This window comes from Myotis myotis, unplaced genomic scaffold (assembly GCF_014108235.1).
Source record: "Myotis myotis isolate mMyoMyo1 unplaced genomic scaffold, mMyoMyo1.p scaffold_m19_p_1, whole genome shotgun sequence".
NCBI classification, from domain to species: Eukaryota; Metazoa; Chordata; class Mammalia; order Chiroptera; family Vespertilionidae; genus Myotis; species Myotis myotis.
The window spans coordinates 220,265,463-220,279,307 of NW_023416313.1; the positions used below are offsets into that span (position 1 = coordinate 220,265,463).

The 13,845-nt window shown below is 50.3% G+C and overlaps 1 protein-coding gene across 3 annotated transcripts in view; it reads right to left on the reverse strand.

The window, feature by feature from the left end:
• EML1 (EMAP like 1) overlaps nucleotides 1–13,845 on the reverse strand; it is a 156,718-nt gene that overhangs the window by 60,060 nt on the left and 82,813 nt on the right. For all 3 annotated transcript variants that reach the window (XM_036317294.1, XM_036317285.1, XM_036317303.1), the window contains exon 2: nucleotides 3,395–3,577. In XM_036317294.1, the coding sequence (XP_036173187.1) occupies nucleotides 3,395–3,577 (183 nt within the window). The remainder of the gene's footprint in view (nucleotides 1–3,394; nucleotides 3,578–13,845) is intronic.

Here is a 13,845-nt window from a genome sequence, read left to right on the forward strand (position 1 = left end):
AAGACCAGGTGAGTCCCAGCTCGGACGGCTTGCCTCTCCTCCAGCAAGTGGAGAGGAACTGGAACGATCGTCCATGGCCTCGCAGGCCACGCTGAGGCCAGTGAGTGGACGGTGCAGTCCAACCACCGGGGACGGGACAGCACAGGCCACAGCTCACCCTGCACTTGCTCTGAGCGCTGGATGCTGACTGCGGCCCAGTCCCCGTCCCTGCCGCTGCGAACAGCACAGGGATGTACACTCAAGCTCAAGACAGAGCCCTCAGCTTTGACATCTAACCTTGGCGGGTGGGGGAGGGGGGGTAGGGGAGATGGGGGAGAGTAGGAGGGTGGAGAGGGGTCACTGAATATTTAAAAGTTAGAATGCCACGTGTCCAGGCTAGTTCAGGCCTGTATTAGGATGGCCAGCCAGAGTGAAGTGATAACAATGTGGCCTTTTAGAAACCAAAGGAGCTTTGTCTAAAACCCATCTTCTCTAAAAGATGCCCCAACCAAACCAGGGCTGCGGAGTGCCAGCCTTCCAGGCAGGGGGTGTGCATGTGGGCCAACGCGGGCCCTCGGAAGCAACAGCACCCAGAGCTGGTGAAGGACACCTCCTCCCAGCTCCAGTGTCCTGTGTGGAGGGAGCAGCAGGTGAGCCGGGAGAACCACCCCTCCCTCAGGGCTCCACCCGCACCGGCCTCTATGGCCCTTCTCCGTTTCTTGACGTGACCTTCTGGCTGTTCTGCTTTGATTTACTTTCACAAAAGGATGTTATAAGAAACACCAGCTCTAACCATGGAAAAAGTGATTTCTCACAGGAGTTTTACAAAAATCAAACTTCACTCGGTTTTTTAAATCCTCACAGGAGGATATTTCTTCCATTGATTTTTAGAGAGAGTGGACAGGAGGGAGGGAGGGAGGGAGAGAGGGGGGATAGAACCTACAACTCAGGTATGTGCCCTTGACTGGGAATCAAATCTGAGATCCTTTGGGCCCAGGCTGGCACCCCAACTACTGAACCCCACCACCAGCCAGGGCAAACTTTACTGTGAATCAAGAAAAGATAACTCCTGGACAGCCTTCTCTTATTATCTCTCCGCCCCCCCCGCCCCCCCCCCCCCGCCCCGCCTAATTTTCTAAAAATAAAGACATTGCACAAGTCTGGAGTTTTACATGAAGCAACTACTTCGAATGTACCCTTTAAGATACAGTAGTCATCACAATTATTTTTGGAAAGCTGAGTAGGTCAAGAATACCTAAAATAACCTGGTTTCTATTTAAAACGCCCGATTGCTTTGCCATTTAGTAGGAAAGAAAGATTACTTGAAAGAATTATTCAAAATGCAGACGTTGCTAACGTGTATATCTCATAGGAGCTGGCGGTGACGACCCCAAAGCACAAAGAAATAGACTTCCTTCCACAGGAATGTGAACACAGCCGAGTCCTGGTGGAACACCTCGCACCCGAGGGAGACAGGCCCCTCCTGACTACAGGAAAGCATGGGAACTGTCAATCACCTGTCAAATCCAAATGAAATAAGAAAGTCCATTTTAAAGGGACATTACAGCCCGGCCGGTGTGGCTCCGTGGTTGGGCATCTGTGTCTATGAACCAGGAGGTCAGGGTTTGATTCCTGGTCGGGGCACATGCCCGGGTTGCAGGACTCGATCCCCAGTGTAGGGTGCGCAGGTGGAGTCGATCAATGATTCTAATCATTGATGTTTCTATCTCTCTCTCCCTTCCTCTCTGAAGTCAATAAAAAAAAAATTAAAATAAAAGAAAGGGACATTACAGGCCACAATCTCAAATGTTCTAACCCAGTGGTTCTCAACCTTCTGGCCCTTTAAATACAGTTCCTCATGTTGTGACCCAACCATAAAATTATTTTCGTTGCTGCTTCATAACTGTAATGTTGCTACTGTTATGAATCGCAATGTAAATATCTGATATGCAGGATGGTCTTAGGCGACCCCTGTGAAAGGGTCGTTCAACCGCCAAAGGGGTCGTGACCCACAGGTTGAGAACCGCTGTAAAACTAACCGAAGGAATTACACAGACAAGAGGAATTTAATTCCGCTTTGGAGGGTGGCCACGAGGAAAAGTCATTCTGGCAAAAGGTGAGCCACGTGTATGGGCTGGAAGCAGACATCAGGGCACCAACTAGCTAGACAGAAGCTGTCAGGAGGCAATTCATTCCCAACATTCCAAAAAGAAGGTCCCTACCAAGTGACTTAAACAAAAACACTGCAGGCCAGAAGGGAGTGGCAAGAAATATTCAAAGTGATGAATGCCAAGAACCTACAACCAAGATTACTTTATCCAGCAAAGCTATCATTCAGAATTAAAGGTCAGATAAAGAGCTTCACAGATAAGGAAAAGCTAAAGGAGTTCATCACCACCAAACCAGGATTATATGAAATGCTGAAAGGTATCCTTTAAGGGATAAATACCACATGATCTCACTCATTTGTGGAATATAATGAACAACATAAGCTGATGAACAAGGACTGATCCAGAGACGGAGAGGCATTGATTGGACTGTTGGGCCTTGGAGGGAAGGTAGGGGAGGGTGGGGGTAAGGGGGAAAGATCAACCAAAGGACTTATATGCAAGCATATAGGCCTAACCAATGGACACGGACAACAGGGGGGTGGGGGGTGAGGGCATGAGGGGGGGGGTAGGGGATAACGTGTGGATAAGGACACAGATGTAATATCTTAATCAATAAAAAATACATTTTAAAAAACACAAACAAACAAACAAAAAACACCACTGCCTTTGTTATGTGTTGTTCCCAGTGCCCTGGGAAATGAAAGGAGTATCCATTTCCCAGAAGCCACGGGGCACAGGAGCCTGGGGGAGGCTGTGCTCACAGAGAGCAGAGAAGGGGATTCAATGGAAACGGGGTTGCCCAGGAGGAGCTCACTAGCTAGTGTGTGTGCGCGTGTGCGTGTGCGTGTGCGTGTGCGTGTGTGTGTGTGTGCGTGTGTGTGTGCGTGTGGGGGGGGCAAGGATAAACCTCAGGGCTCTGAGCTCCTCAGGGAGGGCCCAGCCTCAGGTGTGAGGTGAGCACTGAGAAGGGGCGGGGAGTTAGCCAACGCCTCCCAAGGGCACCCACGCGAGGGAGGGCGGGGTTTCTTGCGACCGAACTCTGTTCCAGAGAATCTGGATGAACAATTGTTCTCATTCCTCGGCCCCCCAGCATTTACTGGTCACCGAAAACTGTCCCCTCTGGGCTGCATGTCACCGACATCAAGGAGAACACTGCCCTGGCCCGCGAGGTGACTGTCCACGCTGCGGCTGTGGCTGCGGCACTCTTTCTGCGTGGGTCCCTGGCAGTATCAGAGCAGTGCGGCCCGGGGAGGGGCCGACCAGGAGCCCGACCCCCTCGCACCCCTGGCGACGCGAACACCCACCTTTGGTAGGTCCCTTCCTGCTGAGCACGGCCTGCTGCTCCTCCGTGACGTTCAGCCTCCGCACCACGTCGGCCAGAGCCGACTTCAGCAGCTGGATGTCGTCCTCTTGCATCTGGACCCGCTGCTCCAGGGAGGCGATGCGGTCCGTCACCTCCATGCTGCTTGCCGCGGAGGCGCTGTCATCTGAACCCAAGGAAAGGAGCAAGTGAGTCTCCCGTGCACCCCAGGGAAGCCAGCCCGGCACTCACGCCCAGCCCGGCCCGTCGCTGTCGCTGTCGCTGCAACGGAGTAATTAAACCCAGAGGCGGCGGCCTCCCTGCAGAATCACCTGGAGCCTTTAAACAAAAGGCTGCACTTCCTTCTACTAGTCTCCCTCCACCTTGGGAGTGCTCCTCACTGTTTATTTATTTATTATTTTTAATCCTCACCTGAGGATATGTTTTCATTGATTTTTGGAGAGATAGGAAAGAAGAAACATCGATGTGAGGGAGAAACATGGGTTAGCTCCCATATGTGCCCCAACCAGGAATCGAACCTGCAACCTTTTGGTGTACGGGATGATGCTCCCACCACCTGAGCAACCCAGCCAGGGCAGGGCTGCTCATGTTTTAGACTGTGTTGTAACTGCTACTGTATTTACTAGATGCAGGCCGCCTTATCTCTTCCATGATAGCAGAGGACCTCGGAGGTAGCGGGGTGTTGGAACCTGTCTATTTCAACTTCCCACACATGGCCCAATCCACGCACAGTCTCCCAGCTTTTGCTCCAACAATGCACAGGTAGGTCAGATAGTCACGAGGCCACACCACCCATCGGGCAAGCCCTTTAGGGACTGGCTACGCTGACCAAGCAGTATGAGGGGTGCATCTGTGCGGTGTGCATACCCGTGGGACCATGGTAACCACATTTTGTTGTATGGAATCGCTGGTCCCCAGTCCTCCTCAAGGGGCACCAGGCCCTGCGTGATCTTCCCGCCTCCCTGACCCCGTTATGTCGTCTCCCCTTGGGCACCCATGCTGCGGCCGTGCTGACCTCCCTCCCGCCTGCGGCTTCTGTATCTGCTGCTGCCTTTGCCTGAAACATTTCTCAACCAGCTTTTCTCATAATGAAAGTCCCCGATCTTTACGTCTCCACTCAAGTGGGAGCCCTTCAGAGAACCTTTTTAACAGCCTTACTAACGCTGCCACGTGGCAATACTTCAGCCTTATTTCTTGCTTCAGAGCTTCACTGCAAACTCTGACTGCTCCTGTGCGTACTCACTGTCTCCGTCTCCGAGCTAAAATGTGCACATCAGAGTCGCTCTGCTTCCAGGTACAACAGACCCTGCTGGACAGCACCCCACGCAGAAAGCAAGTATGAAGCCTGGAAACACACACAACAGCTTCCTGAAGGTTCTAGAAGCGGGCCCTGCAGCACAGACACTCTGATGGGGGTTTATATGCGCTTGGCGGAGGCAGATGGACGACGTCTGTGGTGTTCAGCCAGAGCCAGGTGCACACGACGGGGGAGGGTACGTGCGGAAAACCCATCAGAGTTTTATCCCTAAGAAAACCCAAAGTGAAGTCCAAAGACGGTGAACACTGAGGAAAGTGGGGAAATCCCAGGAAGGAAAAAGCCAGAGGGGATCCCCAAACTGTCTATACACACACAGGGTCTCACGGACTCAACCCTCCAGCTAGGTAACTACAAAAGATCCGGCTGGGACCGGAGCTGCAGCCTAGAAACGGAGCTCGCAGTTCAAGTCCAACGAGAAAGGTCCCCACTGAGACACAGGACACAGTGCTCCCTGGAGAAAACAGAAAACAGCATCTCCACCGCTAAGCATTCATCACGCCCAGGTGCAACCCAAGGACACTCAGGACATCGAAGAATCAAGATACGGAAGACACTCTCAAGAGAAGGAAAAACAAGCTGAGTACAAATCCAAAACGAATAAGCCATTGGAGCCAACAGGAAACACTCGCATATACCCTTCCTTAAAGACAAACAGGCCTCGGAAAACATGTTCAATGCCAATAGCCATTAGGAAGATGCAAATGAAACCCACAGTGAGATAGCACTACACACCTGTGGGAATGGTTCGAATATAAAATACGGACAAAACCGAAGGCAGTGAGAATACAGGGCAAAGGAAGCTCTGCTACATGGCTGGTGGGCACACATAATGGTATGGCCACCCTGGAAAACAGTTTAGCAGTTTCTTATAAAGTTAAACGTATACTTATTACCATGTGACCTCGCAATCTAGGCACTGACTCCAGAGAAGTGAACACTCGCGTTATAGTGGCTCCATGCATACGTGGTAACGACGGGGAGCCATTCAGGTGCGCTCCAACTGGTGCATGGACCGGCGGTGGTGCCCCATGCAGTGGAGTACTGCACAGGGACAGAAAGGAGTGACCGATGGACACATGCAACGATCAATGGATACATGGACGGCTCTCCAGGCATTATGCTGAGGGAAGGAAGCCGGTCTCCAAGGTTACACACTGTATGATTCCATGCATGAGATTTCTACAAGGCAGGGCTCTAGGGAAGAACAGATCAGTGGGTGCCAAGGGCTGGGGGAGGGGCACAGCACAAGGGCGTTTGGGATAGTATAGAAAAGCTCTGTGTCCTGATGGTGGTGGCAGTTACGTGCATCAAGGCCGTGTTACATTTACAGTTACAATTTTGTTGTAAGATACCTCTTAAAAGCCTATTAAATTCATTTCTTTAGGGGGAAAAGATAATCATCATTCAAATGAACTTAAAAAGCAGATTTAATGCACTGATTAAAATGGGATTTATTTTAAATATGAAAAAAAAGACTGTGTTAAAATACATTGAATTATCTCAAAATGGGAATTTTGTTGAATGTTAAGCTAAAAAACAAAATAACCTTTTGAAGCCCTGGCTGGGTAACTCAGTTGGTAAGAGTGTCGCCGGAATGGGCCGAGGTTGCAGAATAGATCTTCAGTCATACAAGGGCACATACAAGAAGCAACCAATGATGCATAAATAGGTAGAATAACAAATCAATGTCTCTCTCTCTCTCTCTCTCTCTCTCTCCTTCCCTTCCTCCCTCCTCTTTTTTTTCCTCCTTCCCTCCCTCCCTTCCATTCTCTTTAAAAATCAATGGAGCCCAGACAGCCTGGCTCAGTGGTTGAGTACTGATCTATGTGCGAGAAGGTCATGGTTGGATTCCAGGTCTGGGCCCATGCCTGAGTTATAGGCTCAATCATCAACAAGGGGCGTGCAGGAGGCAGCTATCAATGATTCTCTCTCATCATTGATGTTTTCGTCTCTCTCCCTCTTCCTTACTCTCTGAAATCAATACAAATTATACACACACACACACACACACACACACACACATACATATACTTTTCCAGAATCCAAGCAAGAACAGGTCTACCCACTGGCTTTGTCAGCCAGGGGTTACTTTTGCTTGTTGAGGTTGGCTGCTATTATACCATCTCAGCAAAGGGAAGTTTCAGTGAAAACTGGTACTTGTAGCTCATTTGAGAGAGGCCGTCCTTACGTTCTATAGCACATCTCGTGGAAGGACAGGTCCTGTGGGATTTCCCCACGTGTCCTCGGGCCAGCGTGGGAAAACAAGCAAGTCCCCCTTCATAATGTCACGCCAAGTGCGAGGGGGGAAAGCAGGACCAAAGGTCATGTTCCATCTGTCTTCCCTCTGAGGAGCTCAACAGCTGGATGAAATCCTCCAACGTGTGAGCAAGAGACAGGAGGGCAAGTCTGTGTGACAGCTGCCACCTGGGATCCTGGGCCACCGCACACCTCGCCAGGAAGGCTGTGGCCGCAGGAAGAAGGCAGGGAGGGGCTCCTGAGCTAAGCCCGCGTTGGAGAGGACTTGCAGAAGAGGCAAATGCTGTGGTCATTCTTAGCATGGACTCTGGGTTCAAATCCGCCCTCCTACTTGCCAGTGTGTGGTGTAGGGCACAGTATTTCATCCCTCTGTGCCTCTGTTTCCCCATTTGTAAAACATGGACAACAGTTATCTAATGTTGTAACGTGAAATGAGTTGATATATGTAGAGCACTTAGGCTATCCTTTCGCAGGTAGTAAGTGCTTTATGAATGTAAGCTATGATTAAGCGATTATTACTGATAAAAATTACCAAAGTAGATTCAAGTTGAACATTTCCTTGAAAATTCCTATATGCTGTCTAGACACCGACATGCAAAATAGTACTGAAAAATTAATTGGAAATCGGTGCTTTATTAATAATGTGTGTTTTTCATGTCATAAAAGAATCTGGCACACAGACTCCTACGCGTTTCTGTCATCTCCTGGGGTTGAGCAGACCGCGGCCGGGAGAGGGCCCCCTGCTCACCGCTGAGCCTGAGCACGTGGCTGCGGGGGCCAGCACGGTCCTGCCGAGGACTGCCTGGCAGCCTCTGTCGCACAGCCTTGAGTTTTCAAAACAAGTACAACAACATATCAAGTGCGATAGGCCTGCTCTGAGTTCTAAAAAGTTATGGTGCAAAAGAGCATCCGTGTGGCCTCAGTTTGGTCTGCAGGTGGCTTTACTAAAACTGCATGCAACAGACTCTGTTTTCATTCCATTGCGAAATTTGTATAAGAAAAAGTCTCATTTTAAAATTTTACTCCCCCCAAAAAACCAAAATATAAAACAACCCGCACCCCAAACCCAACAAAAAAAACCCGAACCACCTGAACACACCTGCCCTCAAATACAAGTGATTATAAACCGAATGCCAGACCCGCGAAGAGCACCTCCATTTATGAGACCGGCTGAGCTGTTCCCTAAGGCACGACCTGGTGCTTCCGATCGCCGCTGCCGCCGCCGCCGCATGACCCTGGGAACTGATGCTCCGCAGGCAGCCCCCTCCGGACGGAGCGTGTGAGCAGTGTGGCGTTCTTACCCTTCGTGTGCACAGCCAGGCCAGGGTTCAAACGACCTTACCCTCCAGTGCAGCCGGGAAGGGGCTGACTCGCACATGAAAAGCACAACCCAAAGCCTGGCTTAACCGACACCCCCTTTCCCACCTCTGAACCCGGCACAGGGTCCCGCAGCACAAGACGGGGGAGTTCACCTGAGTTCTGTCACAGGAAACCTCACGAGACTGGGGATCCCACACAAAGAAAGCCCTTATTTATGTTCAAGTCATTTTCGCTCCTGTACCTCTACAGCTGACCCAAGGAGGTCATTAAAAGTTTTAACAATAGAGTCTCCATCTTTTCCTCAGTTTCACATCCTTGTCAAGCTTCCTAACTTCATGGAGTTGGGGGAGAGGGGGATTGAAAAAAAGACAACACTCTATTACCTGTTGGGTGTTTAAATTCTGTCTGAACTACTGGCTGGGGCTGGGGCACCCGTTCGCTTTCTTAGGAAGCCAAGGGGACCCACTCACCCATGTCAGGCAGTGTTCCCACATCAACAATAGTTACTGAGCACATTTGCAAGAACTGTGCGTGCTGGGCCCCAGGGAGGCCCGAACCAGAGCAGACGGGAGCACCTCTGGTCAGTCCAGGAGATGTGTCAGTGGCCTTAGGGGAGAGGACAGTTCCATCTACGCCCCCGTACTGGGAGCACGTGATTCGTGGGCAAAGGACGGACCAGGCCTCACATCCATGGCTCTGTCTCAGACTTGGTGCCCGTGAGAACGTAGCCAAACACCTCTTCCTTCTTAAAGTGATGTCATGGGTCCAGGTAGCACCTACATCACCTCTGGTTCCACAGGCAAAAAGAGGACCTTGAGGCTCTGTCCTTACCCTGGATCTTCAGGTGACTCCTGTGGCTATGGCTTTTAAGTTGAATTACCATCTTATGGTAAAAAGTGGCACAAAAAGATCTCCCAGTAACCTGTCTGTTTCATTGTATTCAAAGGGCGAGGGAAGTGCACTCTGTTCTCCATTCCCAGGACTGTCTCGTTACCTAGAGATGAACACAGCTCTTGGCCCTGCAGGTCTGGTGCTGTGAAGACCTGCGGCTGCCTGAGTGAGTCCCGGAAGTCCAAGGGGCTATCGATTTAAAAAGGTTCACTTAGAATCTGCCCTTCCTCTTGAGATGTTCCTACTTCCTTCTCTCTTCACTTAAAACAAGAACAGCTGCCCTTTATTCCCACTGTGCCCGACGCTTCCCCTCTCGGTGTCGCTCCAGGCCACACAGCATCCTCCCATCGCACGGTGACACTGGAGAAGCGTCCACCTCATCTCGACTCACGCAGCAGAAAGCAACAGGCTGGGGACCATGAAAGGCTCGGCTCTTCCCACTGTATCGCGTGGTCCACCCAATGACAGGCATTCATTCCAGTGGGACTTGCATGGTACTAAGTAAAATATGCATCATTTTACCTTTTCCAAAATATTAGACAAATTTAGGGAGGCGGGGAATCTTATTACAGGGTTTAGTATTTCAGAACCAGTCAGGTGAGCAGGGAGGAATGACAGCCTTTCACTCAGCAACCTGCAGGTAGACATCTCATGACAGCTGCTTTCCATGGTGGCACTGTTTGCAGAAAAGCTGTGCTATACTGTCACACCTGGACCATCCTGAAACAGAGAGGCCGTGTGGGGAGGCCCTACCTCCTCTGCTGGGTCAGGGTCTGGACCGGCCCCTCGGATGTGCAGCTCTGAGGCCCTGCCCTGGTTGGGGGGCTGCCGCTGTCTCTCTTCTAAGACTCCTCGTTCTCCCCTGATCCTGTGGGTCAGTCAGGAACCCCGAGCCTTGCTCGTCCCTGGGCTGGACCTGCCACGTGAGCGTCAGCCCTGAGATTCATCACAGAAAATCACAAGAACGGACCCTACCCAGCGGTCAACCTGTCTCTACAGCTACCGTTCACGCGCCTGTCTGTCAAGGGATCCTACAACAGCCCTCGGCTGGAGCGGATGCGGCCTCTGCCTGCTGATGACAGGAACTTCAGCGGAGCCTCTTGAACCTGTGTGTGTGTGGGGGGGGGGGGGGGGGGGAGGGGGAAGTGGTATAAAGATCTTTTCTGAGTCTTCGGTTGTAAAACTGGAGACCAGGATAAACACATACATCACCTTGAGGAGCAACACGTGACTATGCTGAATTCAGATGACATGATGTGGTTTAAAGAAAACACATTTTTTGTTCAATTCAATAACATATGATTGACCATCCTTCTGGGCCAGACCTCGTGCCGGGCAATGCAGTGACCATGCAGCCTTGTAAGCTGTAGGGCCCTCAGTCTGCCCGGAGAGAGACTGGCCCACAGATAACCAGCCCAGAAACAGAGGACCCAATGAGAGCGACCGCACAACCCCCACACCCCGACCACCAGCTCGGCAAGAAGGCCGGCTCCAGATGTAACACGAGGACCAGAGAAGCCCAGACCAGAACACAGGTGCGGGAGGAAGAGCAGGATTTCAGGTGAGCTTCTGAGTTTCAATGAATGAAGCAAGAATAAGAACAATCGCAGAAAGAACAGCCTGGACATTCTCGAGTTGAGTAGGAAACAATGACTTTATTTTGAAATATACTCTCTTTTCATTTTTGCCTGACAAAGACCTCCCACGGAAGCCTGGGAGCCTTCAAAGTCTTTGGAGTGTCCTTTTAATACCACGCACACACATGTGCATACACACAAATGCACACACACCACACACGTGAGCACATGCACACACACATGCACTCACATACACGTATGCACACACGTACACACACACCTCTACCTCTGCAGGAGTTACCTTGCTTCTTGTTCCTGTGAGAAACTACAAGACGCAGGTACTTCAAGGCTGTTCCACCCTTTTCCCCGCGGTCTTAAAGCAAACACGGCTCCTGCCTGCAGTTGAGCAGAAAAGTGGCCCCCAGTGACGTGTGACAATATGCTTTGCAACGTGGCCTCTGCGCTGGGCCCAGTGGCCCCGGGAGCACAGGCAGGAAGGGCGCATCCAGCGTCTGGGACAGCTGGGATGACAGAGGAAAAGGCTACAGCCTTTCAGCAGCACGCCTAGCAAGTCCGGCAGGTTGCCAAGTCCTCACCGGAGGAGGAAAGATGAAAATGATGGAGGTGGGGGAGGGGCGAGCAGACAGAATAGTGCGCGTGAGCGTAGGACTTGGAAAAGATCTGGCGCTGTGGTCCCAATTCTATTTTACAGGGAGACCAACGATTGCAACATTCGCCCGTTACATCTCTAGATAAGATGTCATCCATCGGCTCCTAAACTGACTTAACAGAAAGTTATCTAAAAAGGTAGCTTTAAGAAGAGGTTATTTGATACATCGTTTCAAAACCTCTCAGCAGAAAGAACATGAGCCTTGGCTGGTGCGGCAAAGCTGGTGGAGCATCGTCCTGTGCACCAAAGACTCTTGGATTCCACTCCCAGTCAGGGCACACACCTGGGTTCCCCAGAGGCAATGGATTGATGTTTTGTTCTCACATTGATGTTTCTCTCTATCGCTTCCTCTCTCTCTCTCTCTCAAATCAGTAAAAATATATCCTCAGGTATGGATTTTGAAAAAATAATAAAATAAAAGCTATTATTATATTAAATTATATTAATTTTTCTATTAATTTCCATTAGTATAAAATGTTTCTGTTTGAAGTACTATACAGTTACATTATCATAGCACTGACCGTCTTCTAGACCAGTGGTCGCCAATGGGTGGTCCAGGGACCACTGGTGGTCCATGAGGTCTGAAAGGTTGGTGACCGCTGTTCTAGACTGAACAGTTCGGATTAGTTTCAGACAATATTCCCTCGCATGAAAGTTTGTCCTTTGATAGTTGCGATGAAAACTCTTGCCCGGCTGGTGTGGCTAAGTGGTTGAGCGTCAACCCATGAACCAGGAGGTCACGGTTCAATTCCAGGTCAGGGCACATGCCCAGGTTGCGGGCTTGATCCCCAGTAGGGGGCGTGCAGGAGGCAGCTGATCAATGATCTCTCTCATCATTGATGTTTCTATTTCTCTCTCCCTCTCCCTTCCTCTCTTTGAAACCTGAAATCAATAAAAAACATATTTTAAAAAATCAGTGCATGTGTCCTCAGCTAGTGACCACATCTTAAAAATAAAAACCAGAAAAGAATAGTTCAAATGTTAAAAATCCACCCATGGGGCTAACGCCAGATAACTGGCTCTCCAGGACAAAACTTCCTAACACCCACTGATGCCGGTGGGCCGCCTTCGGGATAATCCAGTAGGTACGGGGCTCATGGCAGACAGTAACCCTGGAGACACCTGGCTTCTCGTGTACAGCTCACCTGTTAGGTTCCTAACAAAAAAGTGGGGCTGCCGTAGGCTAAGGTTAGTTAGACCCTAAAGCAGTGATGGCGAACCTTTTGAGCTCGGCGTGTCAGCATTTTGAAAAACCCTAACTTAACTCTGGTGCCGTGTCACATATAGAAATTTTTTGATATTTGCAACCATAGTAAAACAAAGACATATTTTTGATATTTATTTTATATATTTAAATGCCATTTAACAAAGAAAAATCAACCAAAAAAATGAGTGTCATAAGTTAGCCATTAATGCCCTAAAGGAAGGTCTGAGTCCTAACCTCCCACCACCCACATCCCTTTTTAGTGGTGGTTGTTATGGTAAAACTTTTTCTCGGCTTTTCTCGTTGACACTGTGTAACTACTTCTTAAAAAGTGCCATCAACTTCTGCTTCTAGCCAAGATGCAGTAACAGCTGCCCTACTTGAAAGAGCTACAATGAAAACTACATGACACAGACAGGCAGGGTCAGCGATCCCTCCCAGGTGGTGAGCCGGAGAGGAGACCCCGAGGCAGCTCCCAGGAAGTGATGTGGGGAGGGTACCCCCTAAGTTGGGGAGACCGAGCTGGAAGCCCAGAAACCCACCAGGACTAGAGGTCGCGGGACAGAGGACTGAAGAGGAGGGAGGGGCTGCAAAGAGGGGAAACTTCGGGAATGAGCCTCAGCTGAGAACTGACCAGCAGGGATGCGGGAGGACATTCCCCAGAGCGGGGAAGAACTATGTGAAGAGAACAGACAGCAGGGCTCACAGCGCTGGGCAGAGTCCCAGCCACACCAGCCTGAGTGGAGACCACAGAACCCAGGCTGGGAGAGAACTCGGAACATTTCACCCGAGGCCGAACGCTGGTCCCCTGACAAAGCTGCTTCCAAGTAACTCGACCACAGCCCAGGACAGAGCTCAGGAGTGTTTACAGGAATACGGGGGCCATGCCTGAAAATTCGTGCAAGAGTAGGCCTTCCTTCCCCCGGCTGCCAGCACCGGCTTCCCTTTGGCACCGGGACCCATGCTACTTCCCTCTGCCCCGGCTTCATCTGGAATGACGCCTGGAAGGACATCCGGTCTAATTAGCATATTACCCTTTTATTATTATAGATAAAAAGATCCAGCTCCCAACAAGGTGAAATTCACAATGTCTGGTACCCAATAACAATGGCCAGGCAGGAAAATATGACCCATAATCAGGAAAAGAATCAAGCAAGCAAGACTAACCCAGAAATGACACAGATAATAAAATGACTGG